The sequence below is a fragment of the Neophocaena asiaeorientalis genome, unplaced genomic scaffold, assembly GCF_003031525.2.
Source record: "Neophocaena asiaeorientalis asiaeorientalis breed wild unplaced genomic scaffold, Neophocaena_asiaeorientalis_V1.1 scaffold423, whole genome shotgun sequence".
Lineage (NCBI taxonomy): Eukaryota > Metazoa > Chordata > Mammalia > Artiodactyla > Phocoenidae > Neophocaena > Neophocaena asiaeorientalis.
The window spans coordinates 573,177-593,041 of NW_020174133.1; the positions used below are offsets into that span (position 1 = coordinate 573,177).

At 37.1% G+C, this 19,865-nt stretch overlaps 1 protein-coding gene across 2 annotated transcripts in view; it reads right to left on the reverse strand.

Annotated features, from left to right (window-relative positions):
* The window catches only part of OSBPL11 (oxysterol binding protein like 11), a 91,964-nt gene that overhangs the window by 37,551 nt on the left and 34,548 nt on the right, over window positions 1-19,865 (reverse strand). For both annotated transcript variants that reach the window (XM_024754761.1, XM_024754760.1), the window contains exons 6-9: window positions 14,295-14,496; window positions 10,314-10,459; window positions 3,752-3,892; window positions 104-602 (exon numbers count right to left, since the gene is read on the reverse strand). In XM_024754761.1, the coding sequence (XP_024610529.1) occupies window positions 104-602; window positions 3,752-3,892; window positions 10,314-10,459; window positions 14,295-14,496 (988 nt within the window). The remainder of the gene's footprint in view (window positions 1-103; window positions 603-3,751; window positions 3,893-10,313; window positions 10,460-14,294; window positions 14,497-19,865) is intronic.

Here is a 19,865-nt window from a genome sequence, read left to right on the forward strand (position 1 = left end):
AGTACACATAGCAGTTCAAATTTATAACTAATATTTCTCTAGCTTCCCCAAATTTAAGGTTATAGTTTGATATTAAAAATTGGAGAATAATTTTTCTACTTACCTTCCCCAACCATTGTCACACCTATCGACATGCCTAAGAATTTGCTCTTAGTCCAGACGTGCACATTTACACACATCTTCTTCTCTGCACATTCTGCATAAAATCCTGAGACTGGAGGATGATGGGAAACCTGCTCAGCAACAAATCTGACTGTGTAACAGTCTGATCCCACCTGGCTCAAAGCTTCCTCTGATGGAGGAGCATGATTTGTGACAGCCTGGGTGGAAGAGCTGCTAATGACACTGGATGCTACATCGCGTTTTGGTATCCTCCAGGAACAGTGAAACGTTTCTCCAATGATAGGATTGTACGGTTTCTTAGCAATGGCTCCCTTACGGCCTTCATGAAATGAGGTAAGGTAGTATTCAACAAAACGAATCATTCTGTCCTCAGCTGTAGCTCCATTAGAGACGGCTATAAACAGGTCTGGATGAGACATAAAGTCTGCATACATTTCCAACAGGGAACGCTTCTCTAGGATAAATGTAGGCAGCACCACCTAAAACAACAACAACAACGACAAATCAACCAGAGAGAGCAATACAAAAAAACAGTAATTAGTATCTTCAGATAATTGAGGGGCTACTCTTTGTTGCGGTGCACAGGCTTCTCATTGCGGTGGCTTCTCTTGTGGCGGAGCACGGACTCTAGGCACACAGGCTTCAGTAGTTGTGGCACGTGGGCTCAGCAGTTGTGGCTCACAGGCTCTAGAGCGCAGGCTCAGTAGTTGCAGCACACGGGCTTTGTTGCTCCGCGGCATGTGGGATCTTCCCGGGCCAGGGATTAAACCTGTGTCCGCTGTATTAACAGGGGAATTCTTAACCACTGCATCACCAGGGAAGTCCCTATAATATTACTTTTAAAAGAACAAAATAATGGGGAAAATGGCTATTACTTATTCACAACATGCAAGCCAGGACCACAGTCACCTTCTTGGTTGCTGTAGCCCCAGCACCTAGCACAGTGTCTGGAATATAAGAGTGGCTTAATAAACATCTGTTGTATCAGTGTCATTGTTAGACAGGAGGTACATGTGACTGCAGTTTAGTCACCAGGTTCTTTAACGTTGCTCAGAAAGTACCATTCTTTTAAATGTTGTATGGCTGTTCATAATTTGTGATCAGTTAATGCTAATGATTTTATATATAAACACAATACATATGTATTTCTTCAATTAACAATGCACAAATGTGGGGAAACAATATTAAATTCATTATTCATGTCAAGAGAGACCTTACCATCTGGATTATTATCACAGAACATTCTTTTCAAATGTTCTTATGCCTCATAAACCCCAACACTGTTCTTATGCCTTACAAACCTAAATCTACTAAGGGACAGCAAATACCATAATAACCAAATAAACTCCTTACCTGACTGCTCATTTTAACCTATTTTACAACTAATAGTCTTTTCTGAACCACTAATATAAAAAATATTTCTAGAATAAAAATGATACCTGGGCTTCCCTGGTGGCGTCCACCTGCTGATGCAGGGGACACGGGTTCGTGTCCCAGTCTGGGAAGATAAAAAAAAAAAAATACCCAGTTGAATACTAAGGTTAGATGAAATATGAATGTTTAAATGGGTTTCTTTATTCCTAAAACGTCTGCTTCTTAGTAGGCTATTAATTCAATCAATTTACTTAAAAACCCTCCTATAATTACTATAAGTCTAAGTAAAGAAAGAACTGTGTTTTTGATTTTGAAATGCTTCAAAGTGAATGCTAAAGGAAAAATGCTTTCTATATTTAAGTTGCATTTTCAGGTGAGTAACTCACTGGAATCAAACAACCTTTTAATATACACTTCCACTACCTTCAAAAACCTCAATTTGAAATATACCTTGTGAAGTCAATTTTGAAATCCCACACTAATGCAAAGTAGTGTCAATAGTAACTCAAAGTATGTAATTCCACAGTAGTAAATGTTTGACATACATAGGTTTTAAACCTTACTGGCTTTTTAAATCAATGTCATGGATTAATTGTTAAAACAAATTAAGGCACACTAATTTGATAAACTGGGAATGGAGAAGATGGGCCTAAAATTAAAAACTATAGATCAGTGCTTCTCAAACTTTAATGTATATATACATATTACTGAAATGAAGATTCTGGTTCTCTAACTTAGAGATTGGGGGCCGAGATGATGCGTTTCTAACAAGTTCTCAGGTGATGGTGATGCTACTGATCTTCAGACCACACTTTTTTCTTCTTTCAGTTTTATTAAGGCATAATTGACAAAACTAAGATATTTAAAGTGTACACTGTAGTGATTTGATATACACATATACAGTGAAAGGGCTCTCACTATCAAATTAATTCAGGCCACACTTTTAAAGTAGCAAGGCTGTAGACCAGGGGTTTGCAAACTATGGCCTTTGGGCCAAATCTGGCATCCTGTTTGTGTAAATAAACTTTTGCTGAAATACATCCATGCCCATCCAACATACTATCTATGGCTGCTTTCACACTACAAAGGCTGAGTTGAGTACTGCTGATCCTTAAACAATATGGGTTTGAACTGCAGGTCCACTTATACATGGATTTTTTCCAATAAATATACAAGAATATACATGTAGAACATCATGTGCAAGACTTGTATTGAAGTGGATAGTCTATTCTTACACAGGCTTAAGGTGAGTAGTATGTAATATAAAATGAATAATATGTTAGTTTTCTTACTGTTTTATAACCTCATTTTCTTAGTTTTATAACCTCGCTCTCAAAGAATTACATTAAAGTACCATACCTCTCTCACAATGAGAGAAAAACTGTGTATTATCACAGATATGTGGGTTTTTTAAAAATATGTAACAATGTTTCCAATTGTTTCATGAATATGACTGCAATACTGTATGTCATAAAAATTTTATAACAATTCATTCATTAGTGTATAGGCTAGGCTACCATGAAGCTGATTACACTAGGCTACCATAAAGCAATCATATTGCTGCTTCTTCATTATCAATGCATGAATCATTATATCTGTAAAAAAATTTTTTCACATTATCTTTTCATTTTTGATGTCTAGTATATACTAGTAATACATATACATAGAAACAAAATTTGCATTAATTGAGTGTTTATGTTATTGGTAAGGCTTCCAGTCAACAACAGATTATTAGTAGTTAAGTTTTGGGGGAGTCAAAAGTAATATGCGGATTTTCAACTACATGGGGGGTTGGCTACCCTAACCCCTACATTGTTCAAGCATTAAGTATAGTTCCAACAGAGATCTATGTCCACATAGCTAAAAATATCTACTATCTGGTCCTTTACAGAAAATGTTTGCTGATCTCTGTTATAGATTAATACCCAAAACACTATCCAAAATGGGAAGTAAGAATAAAGTAGAAGTATCAATGACTTTAATGGTTTTGTGGGATTATATCCTTTTCTTTAGATTTTCCAATTCTGTATCCCAATGGATCCCTTTTATTTTGTACAGAAACAAGACTATAGGTCTTTATTTGCCATGTGACTTAATGTTGCACAAAAAACCTATCACATTTTTTATGAAAATAAATGCTGATCAAGCAACTAAGAAACCAACTCATAAAGATTAAAATGCCCTGACAACATTAACAATCATAGGTATAGTTCTAATCGAATGATCTCCTTAGACTGTTTATCCCATTACTTACTCTTGTTAAGTCCATGCCCAGCTTGAGCTGTGATAAGAGATGTAGAATAACACTGCGTTGCTCTTCCACAGCTCCCAGGTCATCCTCCTTGTTGTCACAAGTATCCTGCACCTCATCATCTGCATTTATTTCTTCAGGTTCCTTGATGCAAAATAAAGCAAAAGTCTATTGTTACTAGTGCTTATTGAGAGAGTTGCATGGACATATATACACTACCAAATGTAAAATAGATAGCTAGTGGGAAGCAGCCACATAACACAGGCAGATCAGCTTGGTGCTTTGTGACCACCTGGATGGGTGGGATAGGGAGGGTGGAAGGGAGGGAGACGCAAGAGGGAAGAGATATGGGAACATATGTATATGTATAACTGATTCACTTTGTTATAAAGCAGAAACTAACACACCATTGTAAAGCAATTATACTCCAATAAAGATGTTAAAAAAAAGAATAAAAGTATAAACATCAGATGAAGACATTTATATTGGGCCTAAATGAATCTGAGAACAGACAAAAATCTTTCTGAAAATACAACTTCCATCACTTGGCCATGGATCAGATTTCCTTCAATGAATCCATTATCACTGACATTGAACATATTGTGGTTTTGTCATAAATATCACACATAAAACACACAATATTTTGTGAAAACAGGATTTTTCAGAAAGAGTGAAAATGTCTCACCTGAAACTTAGGCTTTGCAGGCTTTGACTACCTGCCAGGGGACCCTACCACTACCTATAATTTAAGATGTTTTGAGAATTAAATATTTGCCCTATTTTTAAGCTAACACTATAAAAGTAAAATTTTAAAGTGACTATACATGTCAAGTCTAACTTCTGTAATCTATATTTAGATATTCACACATCCTTGGAGTTGTCAGGAAGAAACTTTGGGGATGAAGAGAATTCTAGGTGCAGGTATAGAAAACTTGTAGATGTTTATGCAGTCTTAATGCCACAAAATGTTCTCTGCATAGTTCTTCAATCAATAAAACAACCCCTTGATAAACCAAAAATGTCTACTCTCATCTCAATAGGGTCTTCGCTCCAAATAACTGGTTAAGAGAAACCTAATTTCTTATTTCTATTTAAGCAACAAATAAAAGTTTCAAATCCCAAGATTCTATAATCTTATCAGATGTCACTTTCTGGGCTTCCCTGGTGGCACAGTGGTTGAGAGTCCGCCTGCTGATGCAGGGGACGCGGGTTCGTGCCCCGGTCCAGGAGGATCCCACATGCCACGGAGCGGCTGGGCCCGTGAGCCATGGCCGCTGAGCCTGCGCGTCCGGAGCCTGCGCGTCCAGAGCCTGTGCTCCGCGGCGGGAGAGGCCACAGCAGGGAGAGGCCCGCATACCGCAAAAAAAAAAAAAGATGACACTTTCCATGTTTATGTGGGGATGGTGTCCCATCTCTCTCAGTGGTACCTCTTTTCATTACCTTTGTGCAAGACAGACTTCATGAGTATATTATCTTTGGTATTGTATTAAATTTTAAGTTATGAGGATTTTAAAAAGAAAACGATTCTGCTAATGTCTCTGCCTTTAACTTTCTCTTCCCATAACCAAATCCTGTCAAACAAGAAGCCCATCTGTTCTATGCAGCTAGGCAAAGAAAACCAATCCTAATCAGGTATAAAATCAAGAACTTAATGTTCTCAAAATATTAAAAACAAAGTACAAAACTTGGTGACACAGTTAAAGAAGAATGGGTTTCTGGTTATTCTTTTGCCTTTGTTTTTCTCCTTTTTCTTCTCTCTCCTTTGAACAAAGAAATCTTTACTAGCTCAAATTCTGATAAATCAATTAATGGTCTAGTTCATTTCTTCAGAGACCAAACACAACAACTGTGTATATCAGAATTATTTCTGTTTTTATGACCTTGAGGAAAGATCCCGAAGGCAAGTTTTTCAATTCCCCTTTTCAATGGCTAGTAAGTCTGTCAGGAACTATTTCCTGTTTCCTACCCTAAGTCAGATGCACAATATAGTTTAAGTATACCAGGGAATGTTTACTCATTATGAAACAGGGGAAAATCTGATCATCCCTCTTTATATATATGAATTCCAAATATAACAATTTTTCATTTGAGAAATGTTGAGGGGAAAAAAACTAACAGATCTTAATTAAATAATGTTCTCCAACCTTCTGAAAGGTACCATTACATTTGAGGTCAGAACCTAGGACACAGATTAATAATGCAAATACAGCCTTAAATATTATTATACACAAAGTTATACACAAAGTTTACTTTGTGGTTTCCTCTAATGAAAATAATATTAAACTAATGAGATAAAATATAATCTGGTATGGGGATGTATGTATACGTATAGCTGATTCACTTTGTTAAAAAGCAGAAACTAACATACCATTGTAAAGCAATTATACTCCAATAAAGATGTTAAAAAAAAATCTGGTAGAAAAACTGAAAGAATACAGTTTTTGTTGTTTTTATAAAAATAGTCAAACCACTTACTAAAATAGAAAAAAAAGGAATTCTATTCACGATTAAATACTGATTCTAAAGCATGATGTGAATGGAAGAATTTGGAAGCTCTCTTTTCTTTTTGAAATGGCCCTCCTTAGAGATTGCCATGCCTTTCTTAAAGAAAAGCTTAAGGTTAGGGCTTCCCTGGTGGCGCAACGGTTGAGAATCTGCCTGCTAATGCAGGGGACATGGGTTCAAACCCTGGTCTGGGAGGATCTCACATGCCGCAGAGCAACTAGGCCCATGAGCCACAACTACTGAGCCTGCGCGTCTGGAGCCTGTGCTCTGCAACAAGAGAGGCCGCGATAGTGACAGGCCCGTGCCCCACGATGAAGAGTGGCCCCCGCATGCTACAACTAGAGAAAGGCCTCACACAGAAACGAAGACCCAACACAGCAAAAATTAATTAATTAATAAACTCCTACCCCCAACATCTTCTTAAAAAAAAAAATCTGGCAGAAAAACTAAAAGAATACAGTTTTTGTTGTTTTTATAAAAATAGTCAAATCACTTACTAAAATAGAAAAAAAAGGAATTCTATTCACGATTAAATACTGATTCTAAAGCATGATGTGAACGGAAGAATTTGGAAGCTCTCTTTTCTTTTTGAAATGGCCCTTCTTAGAGACTGCCATTCCTTTCTTAAAGAAAAGCTTAGTAAGGTAGGGCTTTCCTGGTGGCGCAGTGGTTAAGAATCTGCCTGCCAATGCAGGGGACACAGGTTTGAGCCCTGATCTGGGAAGATCCCACATGCCGCAAAGCAACTAAGCCCGTGTGCCACAACTACTGAGCCTGCGCTCTAGAGCCTGTGAGCCACAACTACTGAGCCCACATGCCACAACTACTGAAGCCCGCTCCTAGAGCCTGTGCTCCGCAACAAAAGAAGACACCGCAATGAGAAGCCTGCGCACCACAACAAAGAGTAGCCCCCGCTCACCACGACTATAGAAAGCCCATGTGCAGCAATGAAGACCCAATGCAGCCAAAAATAAATAAAATATAAAATAAAATAAGGAAAGCTTAAGGTTAAAAAAAAAGCATTACAAAAATTCAAATAAGCATGCTCAAACATATAAAATCCCTAAAAACCCAGAATGGTTAGCAAATACAGTGGCAAGTCCTGTTGAATTTCTAGGAATTCGTACTATTTGGAGATTGCATGGCAGAGGGAAACCCCAATATTCTGCAAAACTCACACTAATCCCATTTTTTTGTCTTCCTGATTTCTGACTTGGACACTAAGGAACTGTGAGCTTCATTCTAGCCTCACTGAGGTTTACCTCCTCTATCACTTGACAGCAAAATTTCCACTACTGTAATGTACGTTTCGAGCTTGCATTGACACTCATATTCCAAAGAAGGCATATGTGAAATTTTTGAAAAATTCAGGTCTTTTCTGGTATGCTTGAGTGGAGTCTAATGTCTTTTGTAATTTAAAAAATAAAAAAATCTATGCGGGCTTCCCTGGTGGCGCAGTGGTTGAGAGTCCGCCTGCCGATGCAGGGGACGCGGGTTCGTGCCCCGGTCTGGGAAGATCCCACATGCCGTGGAGCGTCTGGGCCCGTGAGCCCTGGCCACTGAGCCTGCACGTCTAGAGCCTGTGCTCCACGATGGGAGAGGCCACAACAGTGAGAGGCCCACGTACCGCAAAAAAAAAAAAAAAAAAAAATCTATGCACTTATTTTTTTCTATTTGCACTAGGTCATACACTTGGTCTATTCAACATTTCAAAAGATTTGGAAATTCAACAATCCTCTCCTCCCCACCTCTGTGCCCCATCTCTAACATATGCCTCTATCCTGACCTCCAACATGCTTTGTACTCTCATTTAGAAGTATGAAAATGTTGGAGTGTATGACCTATAGTTTATAACTTTTCACTTGTAAATTATATCTCTAGTCCTGATCTCTCTCCAAAGCTTAGGTTACATCATTTCCAGTTGCTTTTCATATACATTAACAATCATATGTCCTCTTCTCAAATAAAATTCAACATGTTCATAAACCATACTAAACCTTTTCTTTCAAAAAGCTCTTTCTTCCTAATTTTGCTAGCTTTGCGAATGGCACCACAATTTTAATCATTTAGTCTCAAAAACTTGGAGTCATCTTTGATCCAACCCTATATCCAGTCAATCACAAGCTCAATTGATTTTTCGTTTGAAATACACATTACCTATTCATTTGTCTTCATTTCTACTTCCATAGCTTTCTATCCACACTTTAATTCCAAGTCATATCATATAACAATCTTTTTAAACATATCGCATCCCTCCCCATGCTCATGATCTTATTATGTATCACATTAAGACTAAATTCTTCTGCATGAGTTTTATGTTCCTTGGGGGCACAGTTTACACTGTATTCTATGGAGCAGTGCTCAGGGGATTATCACTCCACATAGCATGCCACATGAATGGTCATCTGGATTTGTAAAATCCAACAACCCTGGGGTCATTTTCCATAAACCAGGTACTCTGCTGAATTTATTTTATCTAAATAACAATCTTATAAGGTATTACTACCCCTGCTTTACAGATGAGGAAGCTAAGCATGGTTAATCAATTGGCCCACATGTTAGTAAATGACAGGACCTGGGTTCAAAATCATCAGGCAAGCCTTTTCTGCAATAAGTACACACGCTTTAGTATCCCTGCTTGTGTTACTCCCCCATCTTGAGATTCCCTTACTACTATTCTTCTCTTCAAACCTTGTCTCCTTTCAAAGCCCAGTTTCAATACCACTTTCTCTCCAAAGCATTCCTCATCCACTCTACTCATATACCTCTCTTCTTTCCCTGAATGCCCATATCCCAAGAATCTAAGTGATATCTATTAAGATGAAAAAAAATAAAAAATACTGCTTTATGTTATCATCTCATTGTTTCAGTATATATGTGTTGTGACTCTAAATAGATTTTAAGTCTCTTCAGTGAAAGAACTGTCTTCTATTTTTGTGTCTCCTCTAATTCTTAATGTTGGACTTGTCACATATTAGCTAACTTAATGAATACTTACTAACTTCTTGACTCCACAGATGAATTAGTCAAAAAGCTATAGGAAAAAAAGGATTTTTTTTCTTTCTTCTCCCCCACCCACCCTACTGCCACTGCCAGCCTCACTGAGTCAAGACCTTTGCCAGCTTTGGAAGTCCCTGTGTCATATGTTTCGCTTAAGAAGTAATTTGCTGTTATAAAAATAACCATAAACCGTGCATTACTCTTGACTCAGTAATTCTAGTTGGGAATATAACCTAAAGAAATAATCCAAATAAAGGGGAGAAAAAAAAATAAAGCAGTAGACAAAATGATAGAGCATTATTTATAAGAACAAAAAATAACAAACAACCTAGACATTCAATAGGCTACTTCAACCTAAAAACTTTTATTATATAGGCCAGAATAACATATAAGAATACTTATGAGAAGTAGCAAGTAAAAAGAGCTTAAAACAAAACTATCTATGTAATTATGATAACCATAAATATAACAGATGTAAACTCAAAAGGCAAAAAACCAGTATGATTTGTTACAGTGGTGGAACTATGAATAGAAAAAAACACTGTTTAGCTTCTGAGAAATGTGGACTTAATATTACTTTATAAAAATATTAAACCCTAAGACTGTGTGCTATTTTAAGTAGACTAACACTTTTAAAAATTGGTTTGGTAAAGTGCTTACTATCAACAAAACCTTAATGTTAAACTTTTAAACTTATGAACTTAATAGTAAACACCTAGTAAATAATGTTAAATTAAGAAATGTAAGAGATAAATATCATGCGAATAATTTTCTATTGGAAAAGCGATTTTCCAGAAAAAGAAAAACATGCAAATTTCATTTTTTAAATACATTTATATGAAGCAAAAGTAAACTAAAACTAAAAAGACCACATATTTTAACCTGGAAAACTATGTACAAGTTTTACACAATAGACCCCTTCCAAAGCCAGTGCAGTTTAAAGTAGAACAACGTCTAGAGTATGCTCTCATTATGTTGATTTGCATGTCGTGACAATGAAAAGATGCTTTTCAGTGATTTCTAATTTTTACTCCAAAACTCTATGTTCATATTACCTTACCCTTGCTAATAGTCCAGATTCTGCAACGCACTGCTCTTCTGGGACTGCCACTGGTTTACTCTGCTCAGTTGCAAAGGGCTGGTCAGCTCCATTTTTATAGTGGTTTGATAAAGGTATCTTTGGTTCTAACCACTCGATTGTCGTTCCTGATGAAGTAAGAGAAAACTTTCGCTGAAACTTGCTCATAATCTGGAAAGTTCAGCAAATGTGGATTTTATTAAACAATTTTCTTTTGAGCCTACAAGACTAAAAGCAATTCAACCTGTTAAGAGACTCTGCAAGACAGTGACTTGTAGCTCATTAGCATGAGCATCACGATTGGGTATTTTACAACACAGCAACCTGCAACTTGAAATCAGATACCATTTAAATGAATCAACCCTGAATAGGACTAAACTCACTTCTTATGCAAATCTATGAATCATAAAGTGTATTCCTACCCTAACAGTTGATTTGCTGGCCTTTCTGCAAGAACCCTGTCCCTCTAGTATGACTATGCAGTTAGGCTAAAGGAAGTCAAAATTACAGGAGGAACCTGGGACTGTGAAACAATAAAATCTGCTTCAATTTGGGGTTGAACCTTACTCTCAGTAGCAATTTTCTAACTAATCAAGATCTTGATCTAATTTAAGAATTGCAAATACATGCCCATTATGTTTTTTCCAATCATATAAAAAAGCTCCATATACTTTTAAACTGAAAGGCTCTCCTACTGAATAAATAATAGCTGACCTAGTGAAAGATAGTGGTCACATTTAGAGACCTGTCATCTTCTCAATTAATGACTCAATGTCTCTTATTACCCTCAACTAGTTTAACAAAGTGGATTCTATGCCTAATCAATAATGGAAAATGTTCCATTTGATTTCAGAGGCTGATCTAGGTTTCACAGGAAACTTGGTTATATAGTACTACATTAAGGGATGCTCAGACTACCACAGCAGAAATTAAAAGGAGTATGGAATTTACTTAGTCTATAACAAAATCCCAGACTTGAGTAGAGGAATTAATTACAAAGTACCTATCAGGCTACCAGAGCATCTTGCCTTGCCACTCAGTTCAGTTTCACTTGGCACTGGCAGGGGGATTCATAATTAGGGGAATGCCCTCATGGGGTCTCTTTCAAAATTCCAAAGAAATGAAACCACTTTGTTCCTACCTCGAAATGTTTATTTTTAATATCAATATCTAGATTTCCTTACTTCTCGAAATAAAATGCACACAAACACCAGACTTAAGAGATCTGTTTTAAGAGATCACTCAACTGATAAACCATAACAAAACTCTTAATCAAACCAATCATTTGGTCTCAGAACCCTTCTACATCAATAATCACTGCTGTGCTTTTGTATAATATACATTAAGACCTCATGGGACTAAACACTAATTTTTATCCAGATTTCATTTCTTGGATCATTTCAAAATTTGAGTGGGAAGGTAATTCAGTTTTTTTTCTTCACAGTTTTATCTTCATTCTCAACTGACAAGAATAAATTTCTACCTACTTAATTTGGAAAATATGACAATTTATGGTGAGAAATACCAGTATTAGTTAATTCTCTCAAATACCCATAAATCTGTGCTCCAAAAAATAGTGATATGGGAGAATACCTTTTACTTCAAACACTTCTATAAAGTTTACAGTGTGTTTCGCATTTTTAATTAAAAAAATACAAATTTATATTGGGCATGCTTCATTAATCACAAAGCAATCATTTAAAAAATAAGACTATTAATTTAAACTACACAAATGAAATTCTAAGAATTTTTAAAATTACACAGTATTTAATTAATCAAGTTTTTTTTTTTTTAACTGAAGTATAGTTGATTTACAATATTATATTAGTTTCAGGTGTACAGCATAGTGATTCAGTATTTTTATAGCTTATACTCCATTAAGAGTCATTATAAGATAATGGCTATAATTCCCTGTGCTATACAATATATCCTTGTTGGTTATCTATTTTACAAACACCTATCTTCAAACAACTATGAGGTAAAACAAAAATTAAAAAGAAAGAAGGAAAAGCCTGGTGGGGAATGTACTAATATATTCACGGGGGCAACTTCTGCTTGGTAAGATAACATATGATTTTTCTTTCAGTTGCATGGTAGTTTCTAAATTTTTTATAATGAGTGCTTTATAACAGGAGAACATTTATATTGGACTACTTATAATTCCTCTAAGACAACAGTCCATGCTCACAATGCACAATTTAGGCTTTTCTATCTCTTTGGAATGCCCTCTCCCCTACCTCCCACTCCTGAACTAATTGGTTTTCTTAGCTTTTCTGTGCCTTTCCCAGACTTTTTTTCTACCAGAAGTATTAGTCCATTCACATGTTTTCCCACAGTACTTTGTGCCCATTGTAAGTGGCACTTTACATATTATAGTTAACTATTTACATTTCTTCCCCAAGTGGACCATGAGTTCCTTAAGTGGAACATACGTAACTTATTGGCCTCTGTAATACTGCCCTGACCTATATCTACAATTGCCATTAGCTTGTTATTGTTAGCTTGAAATACTGAATTTAGGCACACATGAGGATGGGATTCATACCCTATCCATATCAAGATCTGACTTGGTAAACTTTTTCCTGCACAAAGTCTCAACATCTTCCTAAAATATCTTTCTTCCACAAGCAGGGGGAGTTCCTTGGATAAGAAAACAATGAGTATTGGGAAATACTAAGTTACTACTATTAATACAATGTGATGGGAGTGGGGGAGTTGGGGAGATGTTGTTAAAAGGGTACAAACCTGCAACTAGAAGATGAATAAGTCCTGGAGATCTAATGCACAGCACAGAGAATGTAGTCAACAATACTATATTAAATATTTCAAAGCTGCTAAGAGACTAGATCCTAAATGTTCTCACTACAAAAAAGAAATGACAGGAAATTCCCTGGTGGTCCAGTGGTTAGAACTTGGCACTTTTACTGCCCAGCCCTGGGAAACTAAGGTCCCGCAAGCTTCACGACATGGCCAAGGAAAAAAAGGAAGAAATAAATAACAATTATGCGATGTGATTGAGGCATTAGCTAACACTTTGGTGGTACACAAATATATAAATGTATTAAATCAACATTTTATACTTACACAATGTTATATGTCAATTATATCGCAATTTTTTAAATGATGAGCTTATTCATCTCATTTAATAGAAAAACTCATTTTTTGTTATGCCATGAAATAACATTCTTTTCCCCAGTAAATTAATTTCAACAAATAGGTGCTCTCAAATACTAGATGTACATCTTATTTTTCAAACTGAAAGGTGACTGATAGACTTTATTTTTTTAATTATTTATTTATTTTGGGCTGCGTTGGGTCTTCGTTGCTGTGCGCAGGCTTCTCACTGCGGTGGTTTCTCTTGTTGCAGAGCATGGGCTCTAGGCGTGCGGGCTTCAGTAGTTGTGTCTCACAGGCTCTAGAGCGCAGGCTCAGTAGTTGTGGCACACAGCCTTAGCTGCTCCGCGGCATGTGGGATCTTCCCGGACCAGGGCTCAAACCTGTGTCCCCTGCATTGGCAGGTGGATTCTTAACCACTGTGCCACCAGGGAAGTTCTAGACTTTAATATATATATATCTCAGTATGGAAATAATGAATAGTGGACTAAAGCAAAACTCAAGGAATCATTCCAACGTTTCTACTTTGATCGTCGAGAGTGATGCCACCAACTTTAACAGAAATATAGAAGACGTGAGTTTTGAGTTCAGTTTTTGACATGTTGAGTTTGAAGTTTCTAAAGGGATATGTAATTATACGAGACCTAAAATGGTTTTAGATTTGAAAAAGGACACAGTTAAAAAGACTTTATATAACATTAGTGATAATTAAAAACCCAAGAGGCTTGCTGGTTTTCTATTTGTTTCGTTTCGATTAAGATTTTCTGGAGTAGAATTACAAAGGATACAGTTGGTCCTTTCCATGTTTTGACCTGCAATGTTAAGTCCTATCTTTAAGCAATAACTTACCTGAAGGCAATGAGCCCTTCTGATGTGATGCATGTTGCAACTGGAGAATATGAAAGCAGTCGTTTAAGCAGTTCATAGTTGCCATGGAAGTAGCCTTGAGCATTAAGAGATCCTGGTCCAAGGAACTAAGATGGCCAGAAGCAGGAAGGCATTCAATTCCTCTAATTAAGTCTCTTTGTTGTCCTTCAGCATGAGACATCATCTAAGGAAAACAACAATTCTGTGTGTCCCACTCAATTTCTGTGTAACATGTATACATACAGTTGCCATTTTAATAACAATATTCTGTATAACATGTAAACATACAGTTGCCATTTTTAGGGCATATTATGCCTAGAAATCTATTTTCAATTTGTTTGGCTATTCTCAATAAGCATTTAATAGTGCTTCTCAAAAGACGGTAACTTTTGTTGGCAGCTACACTTTTTCTTTGGCAGAAACAAAGATCAAAAGACTTCCATCTTTATATAAATTTCTTTAACAGTATACATTTATATAAGTCATCAGAAAGAACATTCCAGATCATTTTTCATAGCAGCATTAGATATTTCACTCCAAAGTAAAAATAATTCCCAGTCTGGGCTCTCAACCACTTTATTCACAGCACATCTGGACAGGCTCAATTTGAACCTACAGTGAAATCATGATAGTTTACATGCTTCTGCTTTTCTGGTCCCATTAGGTTGATTTTAAGCAAATACTGGATATAAGCTTTTCAAGTTAAAAGAGTTCAATACGCTTTTTGATTAGGAGGCCTATCTATACAGCTCCTAACAGAGTCAGTGGAATAACAATGACGATGAGCAACCCAATTTTTAAAAATGAAAACTGAATTTAGGGGCTTCCCTGGTGGTCCAGTGGTTACGATTCCATGCTCCCACTGCAGGGGGTTCAGGTTTGATCCCTGGTGGGGGAACTAAGACCCCGCATGCTGCCACATGGTGCGGCAAAACAAACAAACAAAACCCCGGAATTTATTATGCTTAATTATTTTCAATTGTGAGCAGAAGGTTCTCAGATTGTCCACCCTTTGGAAATTATTTTAACTCACAAAGAAACTCTATAGTGGAGAGACTCCTTTAGATTTCAGAGACTTTGTTCCAGACAATTTTTAATACAGTTCATTGGAGGGCTAGTGAAAGAGAGATGCGAAATGATCCTACCAAGCAAATTAAGTGTGTCATACATGAAACAGCCCCTGAAAACACATGCATAATACTGGATCAAACAGTCACCCTTACCAGAAAAAAGGGTTATTAAATGAAAAGTGTGGGTATGAAGGTATCTATACAGATCTTCCTCCACTTACAATGGCGTTACACCCCAATAAACCCATTATTAAGTTGAAAATATCATAAGTTGAAAATATCTTGTCAAAAATACATTTAATACACTTAACCTACAGAACATCATAGCTTAGCCTAGCCTAGCCTACCTTAAGTATGCTCAGAACTTTTACATTAGTCTACAGTTGGGCAAAATCATCTAACATAAAGCCTATTTTATAATAAAGTCTTCAATATCTCATTTAATTTATTGACTATTGTGCTGAAAGTGAAAAACGAATGGCTGTATGGGTACAGGAAGGTTACAAGTGTATTAGTTATTTACCCTCATGATCACGTGGCTGACTGAGAGCTGTGGCTTGCTGCCTAGCATCAGGAGACAATATCGTACCACACATCACTAGCCCAAGAAACGATCAAAATTCAAAGACTGGTTTCTACTGAATGTGTATCACTTTCGCACCATTGTAAAGTCAAAAAATCATACATTGAACTATCGTAAGTTGGGGACTGTTTGTGTGTGTGTAAATGTTTTTGTATATAAATGCTAAGACTAACTCCCAATAATCCAAAATTAAGAATAAGTACAAACACTTTGGAAAACAGTTTGGTAATATCTACTAGAGTTAAATATATAGAGCTAAATAAATATAATCCATGATCCAACATTCTTAGTTACATAACCAACAGATATGTATGTATATATGTTCATCAACTCAAATGTCTATCAACACTGGAACGAATTAAAAATATTAAAGTATATCCATATAATAAATACCGTGCAGCAGTGAAAAGAAAGGAACTGCTATACTCAATACGTAAGTAAATCTCCAACATATGCTGACTAAAAAGAAGCCATACCCAAAGGAGCACATACTTTTTTTTTCATCTTTTTTTATCTTTATTTTTCATCTTCATCATTTATTGGAGTACAATTGCCTTACAATTGTGCTAGTTTCTGCTTTATAACAAAGTGAATCAGCTATACATATACATATGTTCCCATATCTCTTCCCTCTTGCATCTCCCTCCCTCCCACCCTCCCCATCCCACCCCTCCAGGTGGTCACAAAGCACCGAGCTGATCTCCCTGTGCCATGAGCACATACTTTTTGATTCCAGTTTTAGAAATTACAAAAATGGGCAAAATAAATCTATGGTATTAGAAGTCAGGATAGTGAGGAGGGTGTAATGATGGAGAGGCATGAGAGGGTCTTCTAGGGTGTTGGTAATATTTAATTTTTTGATCCAGGAGGTAGTTACATGAAAATTACAAGATGCACACTTGTGTGTCAGGTTCTTTTATACATGGATACATGCTTAGAAGGTTAATTAAGAACTGGGATGAAGATCAAGGGAAGGGGGTCAAACAGATCCATTAGGTTTACCTCTGGTCTAATGAAAAGAACTTCTACGGCTAATTAAACAGAGCAGAAAGCCAGATAAGAAACTGTAGACAAAATTCTATAATTAGTTGAGGCATAAGCTCCAAATTTCTAGAGACAGTCCTGGTTTATGCTTAGAGTCCGCTGTAATTATATCTAAACCTGTTCCAGTTTGAAGACCAAATTACATACTTACCCTATTTCTTCATTCTAAAAGAACTTCTTGGTATGTAATTAGAAATGGGAAGTTTGTATTATGCCTCTTTTGTATTTCTCACTGGTCTAGGGGTCTTTAATACAATTGCTCTTCCCCTCTGCTTCTAGCAATGTTATGAGCAAATACTAACTTTTACACTTGTCAGATTTCTTAAAAAAGTCACAGTAAGAGCTAGTATTGCTGAGGGAAAAAAATACTGCTCAACTATATCTGAAACCAAACTGAATTTATTACTTTCCAGGCAAGGAAGAACTGTTCTTCCAGAACAAATCAAAGAGCTAATTTTATACAGATTTTTTGGGGAATTACAACATTCAAGGATGAGTTGACTTTAAAAACAAAAGTAACAGAGTGGAGGAAGTATGGCCTTTAGGGATTAACATTCAGAAGTAAGTATACTAAAACAGGGCTGTTAATGACTGAATTGAGCTGGTTAAACAGGCTCCATGTTACTTGCTAAGAGCTTCAATCTAGAGCCGAACAAGAGGCTGTTTTTCTCTTTCTTTCTTTTTTTAAAATTATTTATTTATTTATTTATTTATTTATTTATGGCCGTGTTGGGTCCTCGTTGCTGCGTGTGGGCTTTCTCTAGTTGTGGTGAGCGGGGGCTACTCTTCATTGCAGTGTGTGGGCTTCTCATTGCGGTGGCTTCTCTTGTTGTGGAGCACAGGCTCTAGGCGTGCGGGCATCAGTAGTTGTGGCACGCGGGCTCAGTAGTTGTGGTGCACAGGCTTAGTTGCTCTGCAGCATGTAGGATCTTCCTGGACCAGGGACTGAACCCGTGTCCCCTGCATTGGTAGGCAGATTCTTTTATTTATTTATTTTTGTTGCGGTACATGGGCCTCTCGCTGTTGTGGCCTCTCCCGTTGCGGAGCACAGGCTCCGGACGTGCAGGCTCAGCGGCCGTGGCTCACGGGCCTAGCCGCTCCGCAGCATGTGCGATCTTCCCGGACCGGGGCGCGAAGCTGTGTCCCCTGCATTGGCAGGCGGACTCTCAACCACTGCACCACCAGGGAAGCCCCAGGCAGATTCTTAACCACTGTGCCACCAGGGATGTCCCCTCTCTTTCTTTCTTGAACTTAGAGAATATAACTTCTTATTCTCACCATAAGAAAAACATTTGAAAAACTGGACATTTAAATTAAAAACACCTGTTCACTTGACTACACTCTCCAAAGAGCATAAAGGAAAAAGGAAAAGATGTACACTTATTATCTGTATACTTTTCTATATTATGTTATAAGCCAATAAAAGTTTAATAAAGGAAAAATCATAAGCAGAATACTGACAACATAAATAATCAGCTATCACAATATAACACTTAAGAGAAGAAAGTGTTTCCTTGTGCAAATGGCCCAAAAAAGCCACTTGCTAGTGCTGATGTTAGAAGTCAAGATGCCTAAGAAAGTGATGTTCTCGACTAGAAAAAATAAACTTTAAATTATAATTATAGCGCAAATGTTAAAATTTGGTTATGGTTCTTTCCAAAGCGAACAAATGAGTTGATCATGTATTTACAATGAAAGAGAACTGATTGTGTGAAGCTGTTTCAGTGATTGTTCCTGACAGTATGAAACCAGTTCCTCAAGAAAGAAAAACCATCAGGAAAGCTGAAAACTTGCTTAACCAGTGTTTTGTAGCTAGATATGGCAAATATGGTGATAGTGTACATCACTTAAGTGGCATCTAGTTTGTCTGAAAACCAGATGAGAATCATGATTTTATTGCTTGTATTTTAAATGTCTGTCTCCCTTACTAGACTGGTCATGTTAGCCCCTCCCAGGGTACAGCACAGTACCAGCATGAAGCACGCACTGATTAATGGCGTGATTGATAAACTGTACTAATAATAAGCAGGACATACTAAAATAGATCACTTTAACACTTTAGTAATAAATCTATGTTCAAGCACAATATGACTCTATTCTCAATAGTCAGTTGCTTTTGCCAACTGTTACTTTAACTATTGCCGGACTTACCCATGGACTTTGATTAAAATACTCCTTTCAAACTCACTTTGAATTATATCTTTGCATTACAACCTCCTGGAGCTGGATCACTCTAGAACAGCATCTCAAACAGTGCTCTGCAGATTCTTGTCGGACTCTTTTCGGGCGGTCTATGGAGTCAAAACTATTTTCACAATAATTTTAGGAAATTAATTTGCCTTTTTCACTTCGTGGCATTTGCACTGATGGTGTGAAAGCAATGGTGGGTAAAACTGATGGTGTCTTAGTTAGAATGAAGGCAGTGTCATCATCATCAACAGTACTAGTCATTGTATTCTTCACTTCCATGCACTTAAGGGGGGGCGGGGAGCGGGGGGGAGCCAGTTTTACTTAAGAATGTTCTTGAAAAATTAGTAAAAATTATTAGTTTTGGGCTTCCCTGGTGGCACAGTGGTTGAGAGTCCGCCTGCTGATGCAGGGGACGCGGGTTCGTGCCCCGGTCCGGGAGGATCCCACATGCTGCGGAGCGGCTGGGCCCATGAGCCATGGCCGCTGAGCCTGCGCGTCCGGAGCCTGTGCTCCGCAATGGGAGAGGCCACAACAGTGAGAGGCCCGCGTGCCGCAAAAAAAAAAAAAAAAAAAAAATTATTAGTTTTACTATATCTTGACTCTAGAGTACACATTTTTTAATAGTCTATATGAAAAATGAGAAGTACACTTCCGTTGCATATCAAA